General features: G+C 42.2%; 2 protein-coding genes across 2 annotated transcripts in view; one reads left to right on the forward strand and one right to left on the reverse strand.

Moving 5' to 3' along the window:
- Positions 1-27,380, forward strand: part of LOC128765877 (general transcription factor IIF subunit 2-like) — a 37,222-nt gene that overhangs the window by 9,398 nt on the left and 444 nt on the right. The window contains exons 5-7 of the mRNA XM_053877088.1: positions 24,920-25,001; positions 26,529-26,628; positions 26,839-26,982. Coding sequence (XP_053733063.1) covers positions 24,920-25,001; positions 26,529-26,628; positions 26,839-26,982 — 326 coding nt within the window. The remainder of the gene's footprint in view (positions 1-24,919; positions 25,002-26,528; positions 26,629-26,838; positions 26,983-27,380) is intronic.
- On the reverse strand, positions 10,073-11,690 carry kctd4 (potassium channel tetramerization domain containing 4). The gene has a single exon (XM_053877089.1). It carries the CDS (start codon positions 11,450-11,452, stop codon positions 10,676-10,678), a length of 777 nt encoding a protein of 258 aa, XP_053733064.1. The 5' UTR covers positions 11,453-11,690; the 3' UTR covers positions 10,073-10,675.

The raw sequence follows: 27,380 nt of genomic DNA on the forward strand, positions 1-27,380 counted from the left end.
GCAGACAGACACATTTCGATAAAAACAATGAGAGGAATTGGGGGACGGTATAAGCAGTGATCTGTACTGTTGGCAGCCTTCAGCATACAAGCATTGTGGCTGAAGCAGCCTTTGTACTGTAATACTTCTCACTAAACGGTGCTTGATTATTTCGCACTACATTGTTCTGCTTAGTTCTGGCGAGGACCTGGTATTGATCAAGAAGTTGCTAAGCAACAGGCTTGGTTGCCACAGAAGTGAGCGGTGCAGAGAGCCAGATGTAATGTGCTGCTCTGTTACCAAAGGCCGCGACTTTTCCTCTGCTGCCTGTTGGAAGGCGAAGATAGAAAGTTTCACTTCCTTCAAGGGTAAAAATGGGAGACGTGTCATTGAGAGACGATGATTGTAAACGTCAGACTGTGCAGGGTTTAAGGAGGAAGCCAGATAGGGATGTTAATACGGTGTGGGAGGACCTGCAGGTGGTCTGTGTGAAAGATGACTGGAGGAAGTCAGACAGATGGAAGGAATCACAAGATGCCAGTTTGACGTCACCCCTGTCCTGTTTTAGGACTTGAACTGATTCAGGTATAATTAAGATATGTTTATTCCCGATGATGCATTTTGTCAAGGCATAGAAAAAAGGAGAACAGGTTCGTTACAATATTCATGAAATATATTCTGTCTTCGTAAAACTCTGTAGACAAACTCAAAGAATTTTAACATCAGAAGAAACTTGGCCTCCATAGATACGTTGGTGATTCTTGTGACTGAGGTTATCCTGTTTGTAGGTGTTATCTGAAGTACTCTGGATGTCTTGGCTTTGTATCATTCTGAAAGTGCGACTCATGAGGAGCCAAGAGTTTGCTTCCTTCAACTCAAGTCTTCAGAGACGCCACAACACTTTCAGCCGACACAGGTCTTCTCATTGAGAAAGTTATTCTGCGTATTCTGAGCTGAGATCTTTGCTGAAATGGCTGAGCTCATGCTGGATATGATGATGATGATGGACAAGAGTTCTATTCCGTCATCACAAATCTTCCAGGGAGCTTCTGTTGCAGATGTCAGAAAGCTTAACCCCGTGGGCATATTCGCTGTCAGAGCTGTCAGCACTCACCTGCTTCACTGCTGGCTAGAAACTAAATATTAGTATCACAGAGGCTTTTGCTCCATATGGCTGTGTTTACCCTTGAAATTTCACATGAACTAATGGTGTTCAGCTCCCACTGCCATCTGTTTCTCTAAAAGTTTCAATGATGGATTAGGCTATGGTGTTAAATAGTGTTATTTTTATGGAACTTGGTTGAAGCAGTGCTCTGATTAAGTGCAGCGTTTTAATATTGCAAAAGTTGTTTTGTCATAGTGAAGCCACTCCTTCCTTCCAAAGATATGCAATGACTGCTGATGTATGATAAGTAATTGAAGTAATACTAGTCACGTATTATGAAGCTGCTGTTGGTTCCTCTGGGCCGCCTATTAATCATGTAGTCTGTCACCATAATCAGTAAATTGAACAATAATGAAAACAAACTCAATAAATTTGAGCTGTGTGTCTGACCAGCGGTCACACCTCCGCCCACAGAGACTAGGAAATAGAGGAGAGGGTTTACTCTGTCCACCGTTCTGTGTGTTGTTTGGAGCAAACCTTGTTGTCAGTCATCCGGTTTACACACCATACCATAGAAAGTGACGTGAAAAAGATGACCGCAAAGGCTAACACCACAACCCTGCTGCGGCAATATTTCGGATTCAAACCTAATATGCAAGGTGAGTCCAACAACACGGGCGAACCAGTACGTCAAATTGGTGACAAAAACAAAAAGGAACACAACAAACTAGCTAGTTTTATTCAAGTGCAACGCTTTCATTTGTTGTTTTGTTTTATATAAGGTATTTAAAAGTTCTTACCAATAACAAATCTATGGTAGAATATACTCCTAAGAAGTAAACTTATTGCTTAACTTAAGTAAAATTATTGCTTTTAAATGCATGTGCTTGCAGTGATATAGTATGTAATAAAGAATGTTTACAAAAATACCAATTATCTGCAATAATTTGAAGGATAATTTTTCAAATATATTTAAACAGAATACCGTTTTTCTAACACCGATTTGTTTTTATTTAAAAATAAAAAAAATTGATGTTAGAAAATTAGCAGCAAATGTCATCTATGTCTGTTGTTGTAATCGCTGGCAGCTTGCTGTGATACAGGTTCAGTACTCGATCTCATAACTTTGTCTTTCGATCATGTTCTAAGAATAAAAATTAAAGATATTTGACCACGCAGGTCCAAATTCGGCGTTTAAGCCTCTGATAAAATGCATTCCTACCTCTTCCCAGAAAAGTATTATATTGCAAATAAATATTTTGTCAGACTTTTGAGATCCTAAAATGTCAGCTTTTTATATGATGATTATAATTTATTTCATTATCATCATTCATTCATTTCTTTGTCTCTCTCATGGCCATGCGCTAAGCAAGGGTGGCTGGCAGTGGTATTTGATGGCCTCTCTAGTTTCCCTCAGTTGTTGTATGTGCAAACGAACACGGGCAACTGAGCCAGCATTTATTTGGGAAGCCAAATGTCGCCTGTATTCTCAACTCATTTAGAAAAAGTTGATGCTCTCTGAGTGGCTCCTGTTGGGCAGTAGAGATGCTGACGAAATGAAATGTGACACTGCCAAAAATGCTAGTACAGAGGGTGAGGATTTTATGGCCTGCAGTTGAGCCATGTTATGTTGCCATATAACTAATGTACTCGTCCAACTGTCTGTACTCCTTGGATTCTGGGATAACACACTGTTGTTTTCGCGACTGTGGAAACTCTTCAATTGTACATGAACCTCTGCACAGCCATGAGCAGCTCAAAGTGCTCCTTGTGGGCTGGTATTGACCACACTGCAAGGGTCCGATGGCTTAAAGCAATGAGCAGCATGAATTACAAACAGGCACACACTGCCTTTCCACTGCCTGATTTCAGACACCAACTGTCCTCCAGCACTGCTGCTCAAACATGAATTCACCAGGGTGCTGGTCAGAGGAAATTGTGATAGTGAGAACGGCAAAAAACATTCATCCATGTCCTGAATCTCCAGACAGTCAATTAAAATATCGAAAGCTGTCTGCTGCCCAATTATAGTGAGTCGGAACAGGACTAATATTCTGTTGAACAATGAATAATTTCTCCTCTTGTGATTAATATTTATTTTTATACATGACAGACATACAAAGCACACACACCATAGTCACTCAGTCAACTCCATCCACTCTTTGTTATAGCAATGTCAGGAATTCAGAAAACTGTGCAACAATTCATCATCATTATGGTTTTCACCTGTCAGAACTTCAGTTCAAGTCAGGAATGAAATGTTCTCTAACAGCTCATTTCTTTATTCAACACCCGGAGCTCGACAGCTGCGCCTTTTGTGCCGGTCACTTAAGTTTTTAAAACGGACACAAGAAATGGACTAGTAGTCTATTTCACGTGTGACTATAATGCAACATGGGTGTGTATATATATATATATATATATATATATATATATATATATATATATATATATATATATATATATATACATACACACACACACCTTCCTCAGCTGTGAGACAAGGATTGAAGGATTGTTTTTGCAAAGTGTGGGAGGGCTTGTGCAGAGTGGAAACAATCCTTGCTACTTGGCTTTTAAAGCTGCTCACCCACCATTAGTCTGGGCTTCAAGTGCAGAGGAGCAGCGTTGTCGTGGTAAGTGGGGATCTTGAACAGGTCAGAACTGGATACCACATCAGCTCGGTCTCACACATCAATCCCACACAGTACGTGTGTATGACGCAAGGCATTTTAATTAGTGTTCGCAATTCCACTTGTTGCTATTGCGGCTGTCTTAAACAGACTAGAAACGATGAACACAAAGGTGGGAAAATACTATAAGTCATGGGTAATTAAACCATAGGATAAATTAAAGGCCTACGAAAATATGGTACAAGCAGTTGAAGCACAGGGCCACGTGATGATGCATGGGCATCGCAATGGAATGTGGGGGATCATGTAGCGGGGGAGACGTTCAGATGCTCTCTTCACTGACTTGCATTGGATGTCAGGTGCGATTTCTAACCCCTTATGTGTCTCTCCTCCTTACAGACGGTGTCGTCGTCACCATAACTGAAACGGACAGGGCTTGAGGAGCTTTGCATAGCAACTGACATATTATTACATGAAGAAAGACAGGAGTGCGATCTAGTGCTGTGTTTAAAAAATCGATTTTCCGATTCTGAATCGATTCGTACATCAATTCCATAAAATCGATTCGTAGGTCCAAAGATCGGATTAATTAATTTACGTTTTAACAAATTCTCTGGGTGAAGTGCGCATGCGCGCACCTGGGACACCAAAGTCAAAACAACATGCCTCCTCACAGTGGCAACACTAGCAACGTTCAGACGCGACCAAACCAAAAACGCGCTTGACAAAAGCATAGCAATTAGCACGTATGCCTAATGGAGGTACTGGAAGTGTTGCAGTATTGCGGAAATATGACCCACCTCACGAGTCACGTGACGCGACATCACCCAGCGCTCCTGTCCAAGCCATCCACCGGGCCACAACAAATGAAACTCGAGCGAACTTTACCACTAGCGGGTAATTCTGCATGCTCTGTCAAAATAACTGAAGCGATTGCGGGCTTCATTTGCAAAGATATGCGCCCGTCTTCCGTCGTTGGAAACGAGGGCTTCAGGCGGCTAATGAAAGTAACAGAGCCTCACTATGTTACGGAATCTGACAACTCACTATATTGATGAGGAGTGGGACCTCTTGTCGTACGTACTACAGACCACATAGAACGGTTTACATACTGACCAATGACCGTCAGGTTGCTGTGAAGTCAGTCACCAGCACTCTGTTTACATTTTCAATGGCTGAGAATATCTTTTTTTCATTTTGGTAATAAAATAAAAACGCATTAGTGTTAAACAGCAGCATCTTTTGGGTAAATTTTTAATGTCATATTTCTAATAATGCACCAGTCCCATGAGCAGTCACATCTGGCGTTCTGTGTCTGGATCTTTATTATCATTTACTATGAATCCTTCATTAATTTCCTGTTGAATGTCAATATGATACTAGTATTAATACGTTGTGTAACTTGTCATGTGATCATGCCAACAGCTCAGAAAATGGTTTAAATACTAACCTGAATCGAGATCGGATCGGATCGAATCGAATCGAATTGAATCGTGATAATCGATTCTAAGTCATGAGAATCGGAATCAAATCGATTCTTGAAATTAGAATCGATACCCAGCCCTAGTGCGATCCCATGGTTTCCGTTTCTTTCTTTTACATAGTGCGCCGCCCACAGTGTCAGAATACACCGTGTAAGGCAGAACATGTGCTTCAATTAAAAACCTGAAGCGTTAGTATAGGACGCCATATAAGTCCATATTTTACCGCATGGGAGTGAGGATGGGTTGGCCAAGTCGTTTTATGAGTCCCAGAAGAGATTATATTCAGTGGAAATTTGAAGTGCATCAAAAACTACATCCTATTGACACCATCAGCCAGGAAGAGTGCCGTGTTCGAGCTCTGGTTCTTTACTCTCAAGCAGAGATTATAAATGCCATGAAAGATGGGGAAGTGGATGAATGTTTTGGCTTCAAGGAGCGTGTGTCTGCTTCTATCAGTACACATTTAATTTAGCCCGCAACTCGGACTGTGACCAACATTTTTGACCCTCGCATGACTGAGTTTGACACCCCTAAGATAAACATGTCCTTGAATCTGATCATTCAAGCTCTTTTATTTGGGAGGAATATAACTAACTGTGGCACTTACACTACAAACATTTTTAAATATCCAAATACATTACCAACTAAACAAAAATTACAATTTAATAATCTTAAGTTAAATGCTATACTGCATATAAAATTTGCAAAAAAAAGTAAGGCTTCTAGAGTATAAATGCAGAAATTGAAGGAGATTTAAATCAACATTCCTCTTAAAAATTCAAGAAACCCACTGCTAACTTTGTGGTGTGCATTCATCATTGCGATTGAAAACGCAAAATAACGAATTGGCCTTAAAAAGTCTGAACACAGCTCTTTGTCACTGAATATTTGAAAGGGACTCTCCTCTCTGTCTCAATTGCGTAGCACGCCTCTAAATGAAAGCAAAGCTGTTCTCTCCGTTTTGTTCTCAACCTTCAGTTTCAGATCGCCTCTTTGTGACATAACAATAGTGCCCACTGTCTGTACTTGATGTGAAAAACCCTAATTCATTCTTTTCCAATGCCCTTGCTTTTGTTACTGAATTTAAAATGATACAAATCTGTGCAATTGTGGCTGAATTTACCAGAAGGCTTCACAAAGCCTGTCCTCAAGAACGATGTCAAAAGAGAAAGTGTTGTTGATGAGTTTGCCTAGCAACGGTGCAGTTAAGCTTCTCTAAACTCTTTCATCTTTCCCCTCTTGATGTGGGTTTTTTTGACCTTAGCCCCACAACGCCACTCAAATAAATCAGTTCATCTTCAACTGAGGTTTGATTTTTGTGGAGCATCCTCTTTATGTTAGTTGTGAAGCTCTGCTGAAGCCGAGGTGATGATGTCAGAGAGTGGGCGTATGAGGCGCCTTTAACGACTCTCTTGGCTTGAAATTAGCACCTGTCACTCAACCCGAGGCAGGTCTTTTGTGTTGATGTGGGCGGCTTGGCCAAAATTTCAAAGATGAATAGAATGCCAAGAATAGATGCACTAAATGGACACTTCATGACGGAGTTCAATATCCCGGACCAATAATTTGTGTTCTTGTATTCTTTAAGATGAACTGAATATTCTTGGAAATGACTTTATCACATAGTGCTGTGTATAATCTTGAGGATGTTACTGTATATTTTACTGAAATTTGGCGCAGCATCTAGCGAGATGTATATATTACTTTAGGCCATTACAGACATTGAATGTTTTCCCCTACTTTACATAGCTGTTGCCATGGCAACATAGAATGTTTGTTTGCCATACATGTAGCAAATGCATCAAATTTGCATTCCATTTACCCATTATGTGTTCATGTTAACCTTGAAATGGCAAGAGTTGAAAGCAAAGGTTTATTACTGCACTATTTTTTATTTATTTATTAATGTATTCTCTGAAAGTATTCTACAGAATGCTCTATTGTTGAAGCTCATAATACTCACATCCAGCTTCATTCACATTCACACTCCAGGGCTAGTATTATTTTCTAGCAAAAGAGCCTTGCAAAGTAAACTGAGGAATCAATCAGGGTTCGACACCTGGGATCTGGCCAGTCGCCAATGCTTTGTTTTCATTGTATGGAGAATGGGATCCATGAAACACAGTGTTTGTATTTGTAAAACCATTTAGCCTTCGTTCTTCAGAGATATGAGGCTGTCCAGTCAATGTCTTTCACAGAACCCTTTGTGTTTAGTGACTTACTGTTTATTGCGTAATGAGACATAAAGTCTTGTACTCACCGGTAGTTGAGAAAATGACTGAAAGAGAGACAGCAAGTTGCAATCCAGTGCTTCTGTGCTTACAGAGAAGTGGAGAAATGACAATCGTACTGTTGCCATGGCGCAGGGTCTGACTTTGTGCTCAGTTCACCTTTGTCTCAATGACATATCTGCATGCTTTGAAGTCTAAAATGACCTGCGGCTTTGTGCGTGATCTGAGAGAAATTCTGAAAAGTACAAGAAAAGAACGTCAAACAGCACTTTCAAGATCGAAGACATGGTGCGGAAGCTCATGTTATACATGTTTTCGCCCCTTTTTGGCCCCAAAGAATGCACAGTTTTTGGAATCATTATAGTCCCACATCCACAAACTACCATGAACTCATGGTAGTTTGCTGAAGTGGGACCTAGTTTCCGCTGCAAGGGAACGATCGCGGCACGCCGCACACTGATCTCTTTTAATGATTAAATCTCGTCTAGTCAGGCGTATTGAAACAAAGTGGAAACAAGTGGACCCATCATGGAGGTGGACACAGTGATGGTGGTTTTCAGCATGTTTTTAATGGAAAAATTGCCAAAGAAGTTGAAAGTTGTACGAAACTTGTTTTGCGATTATGCTTGTATCCAAAGCCAATTTGGGTTAAAAAGAGCTTTTCAGACCTACTATCTTCCATCAAGGATGGTCACAGCTAGTCAGCCTCCTCAACCTATCTTGATCATCCTCCCCAGCACTCCTGTCCTCATCGTGCCCTTAACTACCACATCCATGAAACTCATTATTGTCTTCCTTTTCTTCTTATGCAAGGTACTTCCATTTCTATTTCCATTCTTCATCCAACATGCCCCATCTCTCTCTCTCTCTCTCTCTCACTCTCTCTCTCTTTCTCCCCCCTGCACTAACCCTCTGAGTCTGCCCCTCCCTGACTGTGGAGGCCTACTGGTGTAAAACATTGTATTATACAAGATAAGTTTAAGTTAAAAAATATCAGTTGTGAGTCTTCATATGGATCCTGGAGGAGGGAACTGGGAGTTGAACTAGAGAGGGAAATGTGGAGCGTAGGAGGGTTTGTTGACTTGCAGCAAAGATTTTGTGATGCTATTTGTATTTGAGCCAACAAAGATCTTTGCTGTATGGTGTCCCATCCATGAAAACCTATGTGAGGCAGCAGTAGAAATCTGCAAAATTTCCCTCGCTATCAAGCTGTTAAATATCTAGCTCTCCTCACCAGGAGCCAAAGGGGCGTTGGATTCTTCTGGCCTAGTCCGATAAAGTGACTTGATGTGGTGCGTGCAGTCAATCGTTCCTTGGGAACAGTCAGTACGGTGGGGTCATTTGATGAAGCCCACTGGGCTGCAGGCATCTCCTGTTGAGCGCCCTGTCAGGTTCCTGATCAGCAACGGAAGGCGGGAGAGGAGAAATTGATGTGGTTGCGGCGAGAGCAATTGGACCGACAGGCTTGTCATTGACCTTGATGACAATGTGATTGACACTTGTCCTGATTAATGGTCTGACATGTCAGTCTTAGTTATGTTTCTTAATTTGACATACAGGGCTCTTATTCACAGAACAAACGTCTGTTTATTGCAAACTGTTTCTGTGAGAATAAAGCATGTCTTCATAACTGACTGTAACTGCCCCAACCCTTGACATGACACACATCTCAGCCAAATGCAGGATAAAAATGTGCTCCTCCAATGGGAGGAGAGAGATTGTCCTATTTTTAAGATACATTATCCTGCAACTGGGTGAGTTAAAATAGCTTTCCAAAGATTTCTGGAGGTCTCTTGGAAATGTGCCAGTTATAAGCAAACTCTGCATTTATTTTCCAGCAGCTACATTTCCTTCTTTTTATGCATAAACCAGAATTAAAATGTCATTTCGCTGTTTTCACTACCACTTATAATGAGGACATGTCTCCTGCTTTATTTACTCATGCTTGATATCTTGACTCAACCATATGATTTTGACTAAATAAATACTCTGTTGACAATGTCTGTCGTACTCAGGAAGCAAATTGACTTTCCAGGTCGCTAATGGACTCTTGAAATGTACATAACAGCCAATATAATTACCTTTAAATCGACCAACTGCTTACCTGGAAAGGTTGCAGTGATTTGTAATAGCTTGCTGATATGCAGGAGTAGAGCGCGGCGCGTGTTAGGAAAGATTAAAAGGGCTTGGAAATGAGTCCTCTGAAAGCTAATCAGAAGAGAGCAAACAAATAAATTCACGCTGTTTTTTTTGTTCTGTTAACACATGTCTCGGCTCACAAAAGATATACTGTGTTCTTGTTCCCTCGTGAAACATTTTTCTCACATCTATGAGACAAAGAAAAGCTGTGTTTAGCGCTTGCAGAGGAGTGTAAAGTGAGTAATAATTGCAATGAGACTGCCGTTTATATAAAGCTGTGAGCGTTTCTGGCTGGGTGGGTATTTGTTTAAAGTTCTTTTTTTTAATAAGTCACGACTCATCTTTTATTTATACAGTGACTAAAAAAGCTGTTTCGATATCAAACCAGAGGAGAGCTCCACAAGCAAGATGAAGCTCACTTGTAGATTCTTGAGACCAACACAGCAGAAAGAAACCATAGCAGTTCAACTGTAATCTTTTATTTGCAAAATATCGAAACGTTGAAAAGTAAATTTTGTGGCACTGACGTCACAGAATCTCACAGCACCAACAAAAGCATTTGGTGTACAAGTATCATGCCGGATTCAAAGCCCTTACATCCACGGATGATTGCACTCAACTCGGTGATTGTAGACAGTCTATGCTTTTGTCTGTCCGGGTTTGTGATTTGTCTGGTCATAGAGAGGCTGGAATACACGAGCTAGTCATCCTGCTAAAACACAATCCACATTGCACCGTACACACGCAAACACAGACTGCTGTATAAGCTCAATTTCACATTAGTGCACATCACAAATAACTTTGAAGACTTCCCGTCATTGACAAAGCAGCAGAAGCAATTGTTGGGGGGGCGGGGGGATGAATCCAACACACGGTGTAGGTTTTGTCCCCAACTAAAGTAACTCATGAATGCATCAAATTCTCTGCCAAACAAAACGTGGAGCAAACTATAACCTTGTAGTGGAAACCCACCTGTGCGTCGGCTTCTCCCCACAGTGGCACATTACAGCGCAGCACAAGTTACAACACTTCAAGCCAAGATTCAATGCAGGCGGGGTCATTATGGAATTAGGCACTGCTGTTCTCCTGCTCTGCATCACCTCTCTACTTTACGAAATGCAGCGCCTCAGCTGTGACCACAGAGCCTTTGCTGCTGTCAAGGCTGGTAATCAGCTTGAAGCCCGATTTCAGCGCCAGCATTACTGCCTCTAGTTTCAGACAGTCAAGAGTGCACAAGAATGTGCTATCCTCCTTCAGCACCAGCCTGGAGCCAGGCTCCGATTTGATAAAATGCCGGAATTGGATAACATTGGATGACACTACAAATTCTTCGGGAAAACCATCCAGGCGACTTTTGGAAATCTGCACCAGCCGTGCCTTGACTCTTTCGATGAAGGCGGCATCGCTGCAGTACACCTTGAGGCCCTGCGATCTTTCGTGGCTGTCCGTCACTTCCAAGAATGCTGGCTCTCGCTGGGCTGCCCGCTGGCTTTCCCACTCCACCACTGCTTCCACCAGTTCACACAGGCGGTAAAAATCACCTTCTCGTCTGAGTAGCCCTGCCTCCCGAAAGTCATCGGGCAGCTGGAGCTCGCCCGTGCGGAGAAAGTTGAGTACATGACGGAAAACGGGACCGTCTCTGTCGATGAACGGGTTGCCCATGGAGTCGGTGTGCTGGACTGGCTTCTTGCCATTGGCCAGTTCTTCAAGAAACGAACCCTGGTACTTGGCAAGGGTGGCCCGATGGGCAGTGTACAGGAACCCTCCAACATTCAGAGTGATGGTTCCGGATGAAGGCTTCTTGAAGCTCTTGCTGGGCTGCAAAAGATCTGGGTTGATGTGCCTCAGTTCACTTTCCATCCTTCTGAGGTCCCATTCCATTCTCCAGTCACCCTCTCCAGCCTCGACCCAGCTTCTTCAGAGCTGGTGTATGCATGCACAAATCAGGACTATTTTCTTCTGGTCTTTGTCTTGGCTCGTGTGAGAAGTGCGGCTGTGCAGATGAAGAGGTGTAGTCAGCGCGAGAGTGGATGCTGTCTCTGAGTGTTGACGGCTGAGTGCTGTCTGGCAGAGGAGTTACAATGAACTGGGAGCCGAAAACAGAACTGTGCTACATACCGTCTCTCTCTCTCTTTCTCTCTATCCTCCTCTCTGGATAGGAGTGGGTGGGCAGACAGCATTACATACAAGGAGCACGAGCGACAGAGAGAGAAAGAGAGAGAGAGGGTAATAACAAATGGCTGCAAACTCTTGAGTCTTATTTTGTACTGATTCTCTGCCCATCTTTGATGCTAATCAGTCGCCTCCTTGCAGCAGATTGTTGCGGGTACGGAAACCCATCTAACGTTTGTCTTCCACACGCTGAGACCAATTTCAGGAATTGTCTGTCTAATTGGGAGTTTCTGGAACAGTGACTTGGTGACTTGGATAAGTAGGCAGATATATGTAAACAAATGCAGATGAGAGAGCACTAATATAAACACCGTCTTTTGTCTTTCCCTCATGACAAGCCGATGTTTATTTCTTAAACGTCATCCCTGCAGCGAGCGCGTGTTTGTCTGCGCCAGCGGAGGAATTGAAGACCATACGATCGGTGGGGGTCTGACCACAAAAGAGCTGGTTGTAAAATGGTTAACGAATTGGTCCTGTTTCCCCCCAGGGGAGCCGCTCAGGATTGATGAATTCAAGCCCAGCGCTCGTGCTCGTGCACGCATGAACACATCTTCTGATCAATCAGAAACCCACATGCAGCGGAAATGTGATGCCATTTGTTTAATTGAAGTTTTTGATTAAGACAAGACTCTTCAAATCTTTATGAACTGTAATTGAAATGTTGCTCATATACGTGTGTGGCCTTAAATATTTAATTTTTCAGTCCATTGATGACGTTAAAAATGGCAAAGATCAAAGCTCAAGTGTTATAATGTAAATATTGGAAATATGAATATGAAGTAATCCACTAAAATATTGAAGAAATTAGAAACCATTCAATGGTAATATTCACAATTGAGCCAGATAGAATTCAAAATATTCTGTGTGGACATTAAAAGTGCATTAGGTAAATTTGGAAAACAGTTCTAGAATAGCTTCTTCTGGTGTCATGCTCTCTAAACCACGCCTCCCACTGTGACTGGGTAAAAATATCTGGACCGGTGGAGCTTTTCGAAGCACGATAACGGAGCTTATGAGATTTGCCATATCACTTTAAGTAGTGTATAATTGATTGTAGTTGAATTATTAACCAAGGATGCTGAAATATTTGCCGTAAATGCACATCCAAGCTGGTGGATAAAGACGGAAAAAAAAAGCTCCTTCAAGGTGATCAGCAACTGCTGGCACCAGTAAATCTAGTATTTCTCATTTGGCTTCATTGACTTTTCTGCCCTTGTTAGAAGAAGCAGGGTCTTCTGTTAATGAAGCTTGACACCACGATATTCGAACCCAGCAGTCGATTTTCCATGACCAAATAAAAATACATTAATGCACTCGCACAAAACCGCCTTGTCGCTCGACTGGTAGAAAACGAATTTGGTCTGCATGGATGTTTATTCCTGTAGTAACATAATTCTATAGATGTGACAGTTTTTTTTGCTGGCGTGTGCAGCTGCTGCCACAGGTGGACCTTGGAATGAATGCAGATGAATCAGATGAAAGTACATCTGCTGATGCTGTAAACACAGCATTTGTCATGAGCAGGGACTCGAAGCGTGTGGAGCTAATCACTCACCATGTCACTTCACCCCCACTTTTCTTTCCTCTTCACGACACTGCCTGCATTTAACAGTTAGCGTCTTCTCCTCTGAGTAATGATGATCACTTGGACTGGCTAGTTTGTCTTGATTTTAAAGTCCAGCCCCTGTTTTTGCCGGATGCATCAGTCTGGATCGTTTGTAACCCACTGAAGGTTGTTGGTGTTTTGTCTTCTCACCTTTGCAGCCATGTCATTGCATAATTTATCAGCAGGTCTGACTGAGAGCAGGAAGACTGGCACCGCAATTGATGAGTTTGTCGAGCCGGGGTCTTAGGCTGTTGCACTCGCTCACATTCTTCCTTTTTAAGCCTTTTTATACAGAGTTTCCGCTACATATAAACGATTGTGCCACACCGCCACGGCTTTAACAAGCGCCGCTACGCTTTCATAAAAATCATCCGTTGTTAAAGATGAACTCTAATGTGGTTAACACATAACACATCATGGAAGTGGACTTAAACCTGACGTTTTTTGCCGGCTTATGCACGGAAAAATCCGGACAGAAACATCATAGTCTGTTGCTGGCGGTACTCAAGTCGTGCATTCTGGCCGTACATATGAAGATTGGAGAGAGATTTACTTCTCACGATTTAAAAACTAGTAGTTGTATTATCACCATTCAATAAGTGTCAAAACTGTCCGTTATGTGTCGTTTCTCTATCACGTCTCCGTACTGGTTAGGGTAGGGGGGCTGCTTTGCCAAACGGTAAACCGTTTTGTGTTTAAGGGCACTGTTGGCTATTTGACTTAGCATTTCAAGTGTATTTTGACAACAACATGATTGAAATGGCCTTTGTTCTGGCAGTTCCATGGAAAGAGTGTGAGCCCATAGCCACATCCTCAATGTTCACTGGACAGAAACTATACTATTGGCAGTGAGTTAATATATTGCAAAGAAATAAGTTGAAAAAGAGAAATTAAAATTTAATCTCCAATGTTTTAAGACTTTAATTTCCTTTTTCTCCAAGCAATCCATCAGAAAAAGTTCATTTTATATTCAGCTGAGGTACTTTATGAAGCATTATAACATTAATCACCAGGCTGGGAAGCATTCTATTATGGCGAAGATACATTTCATCTGACATTTATGTTATGTATTAATCATCAGAACCCAGCATATATTACTCATGTTTTCTGCAGCAGTGACCGCCTCCATCTCTGTTTTATGGCCAACTGGACCCAAAAATTCTAAACTCAATGTGCTCACTTTCATACTTTATTTTTAAAGGTTGACACTGCTTTTGCCAATATCTGTGGCTGAAACATGGCACATCCCTGTTTGCAGCTTCTGATCTCAGCTTATTCCCCCTAGCAACAATCTATATATAGACGCGTTTAAAGAAGACTTTTGGTCCTCTCATTATCCTTAATAGCAGCTGCGATCCACAGGTGTCGCTCCACATAGCACCTCAGCGTCGTAAATGGTCTGCATATGAAAGGGAATTGACGCCTGCTGATCTCTTAAAGCTGCCAGTATTCTCTTCAGCGGCTCCCTGTCACACCTTGACATAGCACTTTTTCCATACCTGAGCCCATTTTCTGTATCAAAAGTGATCAGTGGCTTTGTCAACATGATTGGATTAGAATTGCAAACGAGGCCAAAACGATGCACAGAGGATTGTGGGAGGTTTGACCTCCTTTTTCAGCCTCATGTTCATTAAAACTGGTTCAAAGAAGGAGATGGTTCTCTTCAGACAGGATCCGCTTCAGCTGCTGCCTCTTTCTCTGGAAAGACTAGCAGGGATGAATCTGCCCAGAAGGTTGGGGGCAAAAAGATTGTGTATCATTTATGGAAATAACTTGAGGTCAATCCGATGTGAAGCTGGACCGGGTTATTTGCCGATTGAGAGTCTGCTTCTCTCATATTTTAATCCATAACTGAAACCAACCTCTGTTATAGACTCAGTCAGCATCAGACTTTTCCTACTTGCTGGGACATCAGCATGAGCAACATGCTGTCTTTGTGATCAGATCGTATTAATAGTTTCAGCCTCTCACTTATTCACTTCAAGGATTTGTTGTGAGCTTCTTATGCGAATGTTATGAGCTCATATTTAGGCATTATTAGTACATTAATAAGCCATCATAATGCATTTACAAGGCTTTATAGAACATGTATAGTCACCAATAACAAGGTTTTTAAAAAATAAGTTGCGGATTTAACTTAATAAATTACCGTAATTTGTTGTGGTCTGAGTCCGGTGGCTTTTACAACAGCTTGGCTAATATATAGATTTTTACATTGAAGCAGAGGCTTTTAATTTACCTTTAAAGCCCTCAAAATGCTCTGTTTTTGCCCGCGTTTCGATCTCCTAGAGGTCTGGAATTGAGAAGCAGCCTGTGAGACCGGCAGTGTCTGACTTTGTCAGAAATTTGGGCAAGCGGGCAAAAACAGCGCATTTTGAGGGCTTTAATCTAATAAAATATGTGAGACGTTGTCTCCAGACATAGTGCGTTCGACTCATAAGTCCTACATGAACACAAGTGAGTCGGGTTTTGGCCACTGACTTGATCCCTGCACCTTGTCTATTGTGAGAGCAGCATGGATAAATCAAGACGCTCTGTATTACACAGCTTGTTTCCGCCATTTCCTCACTCTCGATGCTGGTCCTGGTTTTTAAAACTAGTTTTGAAGAGCATTTTTAAGCCGGGTGCACCACTGACCTGTCCACAGCGCAGACAGAACCTGTGCCTTATAGACCGGTGTGGCTTATGCATGAACAAGATCTGTTTTCCTTCTTAAATTTAGTATGTGCGGCTAATATTCCGGTGCGCTCTATAGTCTGGAAATTACGGTAATCTAGTTAAAAAGCCCTCAAACTAACTATATCGTATAATACTATGAAGAATCATTCTTTCAAATTATGCACCTTATAATACTTGATAAAGCTCATTATAAACTGCCATACATCCTCTCTGAAGCCTCATGATGCATTATAGATGAGACCTTAAAGTAAAGTGGAGCTGAAAGTTGTTTTGCTCCAGATTTCACCCTTTCGACAGTCAAAACTTCCGAGCGCTTAATTGATGTGTCCTAGTTCCTCCGCATTAACAGGAGTCTTGTTTGTTGAATATGGATGATGGTAATCCCAGTGTGGGCTGGACGCACTAACCAGCTTTGTGAATGTAATGAGTGGAGTTATTACATTTCCGTAATGAATCCGCCTGTGGGCCTCGCGGTGCTCCGCTTCAGTGGAAATTTATATTTGGAGATCCAATCACTTAGGCCTCATTTTCTGTTGATGAGTTGGGACTTTTTTACAGGTTACAGACACCGGTATTTATTTACCTCAAGGTCTGGTTGGTTACAAAATAGCCTTTTTTTTTGCTGAAAAATCGATGTATTCATCATTGTGTGTGCAGAACTAGGTGCTAATTAAGCCTGGGAATCCCAGCGATTTCTCCACGTGCCTCAGGACCTGATGAGTTTTGGATGATGCACACGGTCTGGTAACGTGGGTGATTTTTTTTTCATCATAATTATCGTGCGAGCTGTTTGCTACTTTGTGCTATAAATTGCCTAGTTTGCATATCAATACTTGAGATTTGTGAAGCTGCATTTTCACAACAAAGCAACCGTGTCTGTGCACGGAGACGTTCCAGAGCAGCAACATCATTAGCATCAGTTGTGGACCAGCAGGGTGAGATTTACATCCTGCTTGTCAGGACAAAACTATGTTTCAGTATATAAATATAGATTTTCCTGCTATACGTCCTTCTTGAGGTGGTAATTATATCACAAGGGACCATCTGTAACGTGAATTAGAACCAGACAAATGTTTCCACTGTCTGACTGAAACAGCATTTGCCAAATTCAATCTTCTCGTCCACAGATGAAGACGTTTTTCCCATTAAGCAAGATTGTCCCAGTGCGATCAAGATGGATTAATAGCGACGTGCAAGAGGTTTTTATATGTGTGCAAAAGAGCATGCAAATGCTTTGTGTGATTTATTAATGTGGAGAAAGGTTTGCACACCTTTGTGGTAAAGTCCATGTCTGGGTTACATAGGGCTGTCAGTATACTACTGTTGCAAACATGATACTGATACCCAGGAATATATTTGATACTGCTTTTGATACTGCAAATACTTAAAAAGGCATTAGAATTGACATTGACATTGACATCGAGAGGTTTTCATTGAGAGATGTGGAGTGTCACTTGTGCGAGTGAGTTTTTATGAAAAGGCGGGGGACATTTTCTCAACCTAACAGACAACTCTTTGCATGTAAATGTTAGGTTGACTGCTTCTAAAGTCACAGCTTAACTTTCAGACTCGCAAGTGCCTGAGGTAAAAGGTCGCAAAGTTAAATGATATTCAAACCATCAATGTGTTTTGCGAAGTAGACCCTTTAGCCTTGTGATTCTTCTCACTCAGTCTGTCAAGGCCACTCACTACCTGCTCTCATGGCATTATTCTTGACTATGAATTCTGAAATGATTCACGAAAGTAGTGCATTAATGTCCATGCTCAGATGAGGGAAGATTGTTGCAGAGCAGGAGGCCTGGTGGGCGGCATGCTGTTTGTTGTGTTTAACATTAGGAAGGTCAACACTTTGAGGAAAGCGCCTTGGAGCAGATGGAGGTAAGAGATGAGTGTGAGGGGGAGGAGATGTAACCTCGGCACCCTTGTAGCTCTCTTTTCCATCAGCCCTTTGAAATCACTTTGCTTGGACGTTGTGAAATTTATTACCGGCATGTATTCTGAGGACCGTTTCTTCCTTGTAAATGTGTACGAATGTTTGTTGACCAGTTGTTTTGCACTTCCTCGTGGCTTATTCTAGCTCTCCTGTCGAGAAAGCATAAAGAGCAAATTTCCTCCAATGTGTCCCAATATGAACTGTCAACTCAGTGGTTAGTAACAGAAGCCGACAGTGTGAATATAAACAGACAATAGTGTCATGCAGCTCGCCGCTTCCTGCAGACGGATTGATCGTTAAAGCGACAGCAGTCAGTCCCCACAAGGGGGAGAAATTACTGCAGTCTTTTTTCATGAGAAGAAGCAACACAATATCTCTAGTGTGTTGTGGGTCTGTCAGAGGGGGAGATGGCCAGGACGTGTGTTTGCAATTCCCAGGTTAGTAGGGGAAGGTGCCGCCTTCCTGGCTCTCTTATCTTATTTAACACTGTGCCTCTCAGCTGCTCAGGTGTTCAGCTCCAGGTGAGATGACGGCTCAGCTATTAAGCTCAGCTTGCGCTGAACATGAGATGTTTTTCAACCAAATGAAATGGCCAGTCAGAGGAGCGATATTCTAGCTATACTATCCAATAGGACAAGAAAGCAATACCTTCCACTGCCATCCTGGGATACGCAAATTGGCTGCCAGGACGTACCATTGCTGCATGCTATTGCCATATCGTCTCATCGTTTCGCACTACGAGGTTCTACTCTGAATCTCTGCAAGAGGCGAGCTTATAGAGAAAACTCAAAAAAGGCTATTGACAATGTTAGGGAAGCTATATAGCGAGTAAAGGACTCAATACTTTCATTCATTATCACACACAGCACAGATAGACCCCAAGTGGTGCTGGAGCACCAGCCCTTTGTCCCTGCATGAAAAAAAGTGCCCTTTTTGGAGCCTTGTTTTCTTCACTGTTAAACAAATTCTGCTAATTTAATTTGAATGAATGAATCGCTGTCATGCTAGGTTCATACATTTGCTTTCCATGACGACTTGAATCAAGCATCTAAGGAATGACTAGGCTCCTGTAAACGTGCCCTGTGAATGACCCGGTGCTGGTGTAATGGTTCAGACTTGGTTGGCATTATAAGGTACCAACACAGACTTGGACGTGTGCGAGATCTCGTGCTCTATAAGCTATGAGGAGTTGGTGGGGATATCACATGTCTGAGTTCTTAAGAGAACTCAACAACACAAACATGTCTGAGTCTTTATTTATTAAATATCAATACATGCTCTGTTAAAATATGAATGCACTACTGTATAGATGTGTTCTTATACTGCACGTTTTAAAGGAGCTGATCTTCATCCTGACCAATTAACCCTCTAAACCTTTAGTAGAAAAATAAGAGAGAAAACCCATGGTTCCATGAACAAGAGAAGACTTTCATGATATCACCAAGGATTTTTACCTCTTTCAATGTCTGAGACACCAATTATCTCAGCAGAAGTATTCATCACTTGTTCATGTGTTTGGAAGGAGAGGCGGGAGACTTGGTCACAATAGACTTTTCATCTGCCCACCATCATCTATTGGTTTGACATCATTTATGTAAATGCGTGTAAATTACAGTGGCGCATGGACCAGCCTGTGTTTGGTGCGTTCGTGTTACACAACCGTGTCAGAGAGGGGTAATTAAAACTCAAGTCAAGAGTGAAGCGCTCGGTCGTACTCCTCTCAGATTTCCATTATTGAGCCTCAGTGTAGGCGATTTGGTCATAATGAAGTTGTAGCAGCAAAGAGTTTCACTCCAAGAGCAGTTTATTTGACCAACAAATGTCATACTTCCATCACCGTCTCACTGCTAGCTTGGCAACCTGCTAGCTGACCCGTGCTTTCAGTCGGTCCCTGTTGCTCCATGATTGCATTGCAACATTTAATGCAAGACTCCTGATGTGAAGCAGGTGGAACGCAGGGTCCAATATTTTGGTTCGGCCCAGTCAAGCCTTGAAGAGTAGCATCATCCCGCACAATTGCAGAATACCGTCAGGTGGATCCTCATCACAACACCTTGACCTTGGGGTGTAATTTGGCAACCGGGCTGCACTTTAAATTGGGCGGAACCCCATGGTCACCACTGCTGTACCACTGTACAAGTAACATCTGACTTACAACCAGGATCGGTTCCGACCAACCGGTCGTAAGTCAGATTGGACGCAAGTCAAAAACCATTCAAAATAGCCGACACAAGGGTTATAGGTGCTACTGTAGTGGTAGATCACTGTGTGAGAGTGAGATGCTGGGATACTGTGCTGCTGTAACTGTTGTATGTGATGTCGGGCTGCTACGTGCTGCGGTGCCAGACATTGAATAAAAAAAAAAAAAAACTATGCGTCTGCTGGCCGTGGTCGTCAGCACGGGTGGATGTAAGTCGAGCAGGTTGTAAGTCGGATGTTACTTGTATAGGAAACACAACTTCATCAACCTTCCAAACATTTTACCAATTCGAGGATGGATTTGTATGTGTGTGTGTGTGTGTGTGTGTGTGTGTGTGTGTGTGTGTTATATTAGTATTTGAATCTGCCAGCAATATTTTCCAAAGCTGCTTGCTGACCTTTGGAACACAGCTGTGAGCCTGTGGCACAATGGTCCTCAGTCCTCGTGATGTGAAACTAGATCGTGCTGATGTCCTGCCAGAGCTGAAACCATGAGGCGCTGACAGTGAAATCCAGCGAGATCCGGGTGTTTATCAACACCTGGAATTCTGTGGAGGAGAAATGACAGTTGGTGGCTTCAATTAAAACATTTTTTTTTCAAAATTTGACTTGTATAAATGGGAGATAAAAATACAGCGTACACTTGGGGCTTGAGCCAATAAGCTGAAAAAGTTCCTCCTCCACAGAAGCCTTGAATATCACTTAACGTGGTCAGTTTGCTCCACTCACCCTCTGCTGGGTCTCCATTCATCCACGTTTTTAAAAACAGCTCTCCTACATGCGCCGTGCCTCCGGTTCCCACAGTGTGGAGCTGAGAAAGGCCTTAACCCTGTTTGGCTGTAGCTGCTGTGCAGTACACGTTCATGCAGCATCCCCATGTGTGTTTCTTGCATGTGTGGGTGTGTTTTTAGACATGTTGCCTGCGAGCGCTCGGGCTGTAGCTGGTGAATAATTAGACGTAATTACATTCATTTGTGGAATAAAAAAAAAAGCCACAGTGAGCATTAGTGAGCCGAGTGACACGACTCTGAAGAGGCGAGTGTTTCGGCTTCAAGATTTTAATGGAATTTCATGTGACGTCAGGCCTCTGTGGTGGTTGCCATAGCGATCCTGGCGCTTACATCGGAGTTGGGCTTCAAAAAGACAAAATTGGATTCTGGTTTATTCTTTGGTATTAAAGTTGACAAGTAAGGTCGAGAAAGGAAACAAACAGAAATGTGTTGGAAAATGAGTATGAGGTGAATACAGAAAATGTATAAAGAGAATCGGCAAACGTAGAATGAATGGCTTCCGAAAAACATTGATGTCCCCTTGTTCCTTAGACGACCAATATGACACTATATCACAGCCTATAGTGTGTCATAGTGTGTTTTTACGAAATGAATCCATCATTGCTCTGATAGTTTCTTGTCCGACATGTTATTGTGGACAGAAAGTCCACCAAATATTAGACTTTGTAATCCAAATGTTACAAATACAGACATCTTAAATGTTAAACAAATTTTGTCACACAAAAAATAAATATAAATTTATATTCACTGACATAAAAGTGTCCCTTTTATTTTTAAATTTTTTTTTCTGTCAAAAACATTATTGCTTAAATTTGATCGCCCAAGATTCTATTTATTTAGTATTCAAAATATTGTATTATATTATATTATTATATCATGTTAAAATTAACATATATGGGGTTAGTTTTTTTTTATTATTTTAAACTTGGTAAGTGTAAACATATGGGAAGTATTTTTAAAGAAAAAAAAAAAGACATTTTTAATGCATTTATGAACGGGACAAAACATGTTCAGAAATGAAGGAGTTTCTGGTATCTGGAATTAGGGTTAAAAAAATGTTTTTGAAAATGAATATATGAATACAATTGCGAAAAAAGCGAAATTTATATGTATTTTGGATATTTTGAATGTGATATTTGGTGGAAAATATAACAATTTCGCATGCTTCGAAATGGATTTCCAAACCATCAGTCACAGCATTTGTTGCGCTGTAACTGAAATTGAGAAGACTGGCTCGTCATCTGGTCCCACAAAGCTGTTCTTTTCTAATATCTGCTCTGCACTCGCTCCCCTCCCTCCCGCCCAACCTCCCTCCCTCCCCTCGTCTCTGCTGCTGTCATTAGCCGACCGGTGGAAAAATGGAGCTGCTTCTAACACTCTTCATTCTGATACAAACAATGACAAATCGAAGAACACACAATAGAAGTGCTGCTGCCAATGTTACACCAACGCTCACCAACTGGACTTGACCATTTTGTGCAGAATTAGCCGGAAGCCAACATGAAAGAACACACGAGAAAAAGAAGGATTCTGTCTTATTTGAAACTTTTATTGTTTAATAAATTTTTATTCTTTTCAGTAGAATAATGAATAAAGGAGAACACACTAAAACAAAAAAGGCAATCACATCAACATATACACGTTATGTATCTACTTATGTAGCTCTGAGAAAAATAGTGAGAAAATAATAAATAAAAATAAGAATTATAATTATATAATATACACAAAAACATACATACACCTATATGTAAAGAATAACAATAATGATAGAAATAGGCAGATGTTGAGCTCGCTGTTGATGTTTCACATAAATTAGTAAATTATTTAGTACTATATAGTACTATTTAGTACAACCAAATAATCATGCCCTAATACTCCACTACTAAATATGACTATACTACTAGTGGTATTTAGTAGTATAGTATTAGTCTCGTAGCATTACTACTATACTACTAGTAGTATTTAGTAGTAGAGTATTAGAACAGGTTATTAAAAGACAGAAAAATATTGTTGTCCATTTGTCATAGTATCTGTCACATCGGCTGACAAGTCTGCATGTTCATAAGCAGCTGCAGTTCCCAGTGTGGAAAACCACAACTTCAATGATGGTAATTGTTTTTCTTTCCATTGAGAAACATCAAGTTTCCTCCCCAGAATTAAGGAAGCTGCAAACACCCACTCATCTTATTTTAAACTTTAATGTCCTCACTACAGATGTGGCTCTTTCACCTGCCAGTCCTAGCACAGAGGAAGAGAGGGAGTTCACCAACATGAAAGAGGCCCGCAGGGATTTTACAGGTGTAGAAGGTTATAGATGCTGTGGTTGTTGTCGTGGTGTTGAAGCGCATCTAAGAATGGTGTTGAATTGATGTGAACAACAAGGCTAAAGCTAAGCTAACTGAGTCACGACTGACAGAAGTGAAATGAATTACACATATTGGGGACATAAGTCATCTACTTTCCACTGAAGTTTACAAAAAGTCACTGGAGAGATCAAAGTTATTTTCTGATCAAGCTGATCATCGTGAATTTGAAAGATACATTCTAATGCCGTGAGAGCGCTGCTTTTCGACCTCCATCAAATGTTACTTCAGGTTTTGTGTGATGTGCAGCTGTGAACTACAAACTTGGCGCATACAGGGTCACAGTAAGTGTCATGATGTCATGTCAGCTAATGTTTGCTAGCTTCTCCCTTTGATAGTTTAGCACCTTTAGCATCTGCCTTAGCACTGGAGTCATTGGGTCCTGCAGAGATGTCATACACGCCACATTTGATTTGTAGTCCAAATAATTTTGCCAGCAAATGTATCATAAATTACACAACGAATATAGCTGAAACTCGAATAATTATTTGTCATTTAAACTGAAGTACAGCATGAGTGTAAGGCAAAGTGGAGCAGTGAATAACTTTCGTCTTCCATGAGGTTTCCAACCATTTTTTTTCTAACTTGTGGCTGATGGACCGACTGGAAGGGGCGGAGCCTTAAAGGCTCCCAATATTAAGTAATATCAACCTAAACATCACATACTTGCAACAAGCAGTATCGCTGCAAATATGAAGCCTGGTGTAGTCACTATTTTGCGTGTTTCTTTTGAAAGTTTCGGAGTACATTGAGAAAACCAACCCCTGCTTGAGGAGACGAGGAACAAGTTGTAGTTTCAGAGGTGGAGGAGCATAATGGAATCCTGGAGAGTGAATCAAGTCAGATTCTGAAGAGAAATATTTACAGCACACTTTTTATCTCTAACCATTTTCAAGCTACGGCCTTTTGAAATAGTGATATCAAATTGAAAGAACTCTGGCGCCTAAAGGGTTAACTTAAAAAGCCCTGTTATAAGTCTCTAATTCAGTGCCTCCAGTCTGCAAAAAAAGACACCAAGATCTCAATAAAAAAGGGGTATTTTGGGGGATTCCTGAGGTGGGAAAATGGTATTATGTGCTGTTAAATGTCTTCAAATGGCTGTCACGACCCTTTAGAGTGGCCCGTAGACGTTGCTGATGGTAGACAGGGTTTCAGCTGAGAGTGTGACTTCACGTGGCGCTGACGCTCCGGTCTCGTAGTGACAGTTTCTTTTCCTCAGAATAACCATTTGGCTGGAGACCCAACACAGCGTGTCACAGCTAGCCTGGAACCGGAGCATCCATTAGCAGTTACTTAGCCCGGACTAGGCGGCAGAAAAATAGCATTTAAATGGAGTCACAGACTGGACACACACACCTACAACAGTGGGAATGAGCTCCCAATGATCCACTTATGTTGTGTCCAGTTGTGTTCGCTGTTTATCATCACTATCAACCAACATGAGGATCGAGGAGCAGGTTTTTGTGTTGTGGGTTCAGAACAATGACGCACAACAGCCAGTCACAGGTACTTTTGAAGAGTTGATCAGCTGTTGTGTCTTTTGTTGGACGTGTGCGACTGAATCAGGATGGAGCAGCTTAGTCACTCTCTCTATTGTTGTTGCAGATGAAATCAGCCTGGAGGGGATGGTGGTGCACAGAGCCGAGTGCCGACCCGTCGTCAATGACAACTACATGAAGCTGAAGAAGTGAGTGAATCACACTCACCAAAATGCAGCCATAGAATTGAACTGCACATGATTTATGACACACACGCTTCAGTCCATTGTTTTTTCTTCGTTCCTTCTTTTTGACTTTGTGAGCTCTCCAGTGGAATCTGTGATTGCAGGCCGAGTTGGTGGATGTTATTGCTATAGCAACTAAATCCTTGGCAGACTGACAGCTTCAGTACAACCCAAAGCAAACACACGGCCCTGTTGCATCTACCGTGAGAGCATTTCTCTGCCCAACACTCGCCGCCATTTAAACAAAAGGACAACATTGTAAAATGTAAAAAATAGTTATCTTCAGTTATGAGTCTAATGTTTCATTTCTCATTGCCCCGGTTAGTTATTCTATTTTTCATTTGGAGAACAGCTGACACATGTCCACCGTGGTTGAACTCCAAGCTGTCATGGAGGCAATTTGGCCTGTTTCTTGACACTGTTACAAAAGCGTTTTATGGTGAAGCAGCTCATCACGTGAATGAACCTAGTGATGGGCTGGTGAGGCTTCATGAAACAGTGTCCTCATTGTCAGATCTCCTGGTTTCTAAATGATGCAAGGTTTCACTGAAACGTTTGTCCAATTCCAAAGATTCTAGTGCAGAGAGCGCCGTCTAGTGGGCTCTGAAAATGAAGACACTGTTTCATGAAGCCTCGGAAGCCCATCACTAAATGAACCCTTAATGCCAGTGACGATAAGGAGGAATTAGGGGATGGTATCACAGGAGGGTCAGAGTGGGATATAACAGTCGACGTTAGTGATGGGTAGATGAGGTTTCATGAAACAGTGTTTTCAGAGGCCACCAGACGATGTAAAATATCTGGACTTAAACAACTAATTCACCAAAACCTCACATTATTTCTAAACAAAGAGCGCCATGTTGTGGCCACTGAAAATAGGACACTGTTCCATCATTGTGATTAAACCCTACTGTTTCATGATGCCTCATCTAACCAACACTAGTCAACATCCTCAAAACGTGTGTGCACATTTCGGAAGTTTGAAAAACGTAAGTCCTAGCTCCAAAGATTTCTGGATCCTGACGGTCATCCAGATTCTCAAAATGGAATCATTTGATTATTTTCCTGTTTCCTGAAACTTCCATGCAAATCTGTCCAGAACTTTTTAAGTTACTTTGAACACAGACAAGCAAACAGCTGTGGTCGGTTGTTGGAACAGGTTCCTCATGATGTCCCTCGTCCTCTCTGCAGGCTGTTTTCAGTCCATCACTGTGACTTTCAGCAAACAAACTTGCGATCTTTTATAGGTATCCCTGCCATGTAGCGCAACATGCGTCTAGGGACTAAAGTGAATCAGCTCAAGTTCAGAGAGTGGAGGTGGTTTGGACATGAGGAGTGTTGGATGAAGTTGTAGTAATGGAGGCCATGAGGAGGATGAGTGTGGCGGGTGTGGATGATCTAGATCGGTTCAAGCTACGGGAAGGTGCCACCACACATTGCCGACTCTTTCTCACGTTCCTCTGGTGTCTGTTAACACCACGTGTTCCTCAGGGTCCAGATGAAGGAAGCCATCAAGCCTCAGCGTCTGTCTCAGCAGCTCGAAAAGGCCATCACAACCATCTTCAAGCCAGTGTCAAACCACGACTTCAACGTGAGTATGAGCCGAGCCATGAACGCCACATGGACCCGACAGCTGCCGTAACACGGGGAAAAAAAAAAAAAAGCACGGCACTTTGTGAGTCGCAGCTCTGTCAGACTCCAAGGTCGCTGCTCATGGACGTCACAGCCTTCTAAAGGTGTTACGTAACTCTTTTGTAAGCCAACGTGTATGTGTGTGACCAACGCTGAGTCCTCCCTCCAGCTGGAGTATGAGAAGAAGAAGAAGGCAGAGGGCCGGATGGTCAGAGCCGAGCGACAGCTGGTGCTGGACATGCTCTTCTCCGCGTTTGAGAAGCACCAGTATTACAACATCAAAGACCTGGTGGACATCACCAAACAGCCTGTGGTGAGACACATCTCTCTCCGACATCAACACTGAAGCACCGCGTTCAAGCGGGGAGGGTTGCCATGGCGACCAAAAAAATCTTTCACCTGGTCCTGAACTTAACCGGGTTCAACATGGCCCCGAAACCTACAACCTGTTGGTTCTGAACTAGTGTGACCGTCTCTCTCCACCAAGACAAACAGACCAGTCACACTCACGTGTACTTTAACAGTGAATATCCTGCCAAACAAAGCCGCAGGTCGTTTGGTGCATTCAAACAACTCGCCCACAGCGTGACTCGCGCTCCGTGTTGTGGCTGAAATTTCGCGCGACTCCGCACACGCACACACACAGAGGGGTGAGTCGATCCGGCGGATCGCGGACAGCTGTGTAGGTGCTGATGAGACCCGGGTCCTCCA

The sequence above is a fragment of the Synchiropus splendidus genome, chromosome 10 (genome assembly GCF_027744825.2).
Source record: "Synchiropus splendidus isolate RoL2022-P1 chromosome 10, RoL_Sspl_1.0, whole genome shotgun sequence".
Classification (NCBI taxonomy): domain Eukaryota; kingdom Metazoa; phylum Chordata; class Actinopteri; order Syngnathiformes; family Callionymidae; genus Synchiropus; species Synchiropus splendidus.

What these genes read in the sequence shown, in the direction of transcription:
- kctd4 (XM_053877089.1), bottom strand. Translation starts at nt 11,452, where the DNA reads ATGGAATGGGACCTCAGAAGGATGGAAAGTGAACTGAGGCACATCAAC.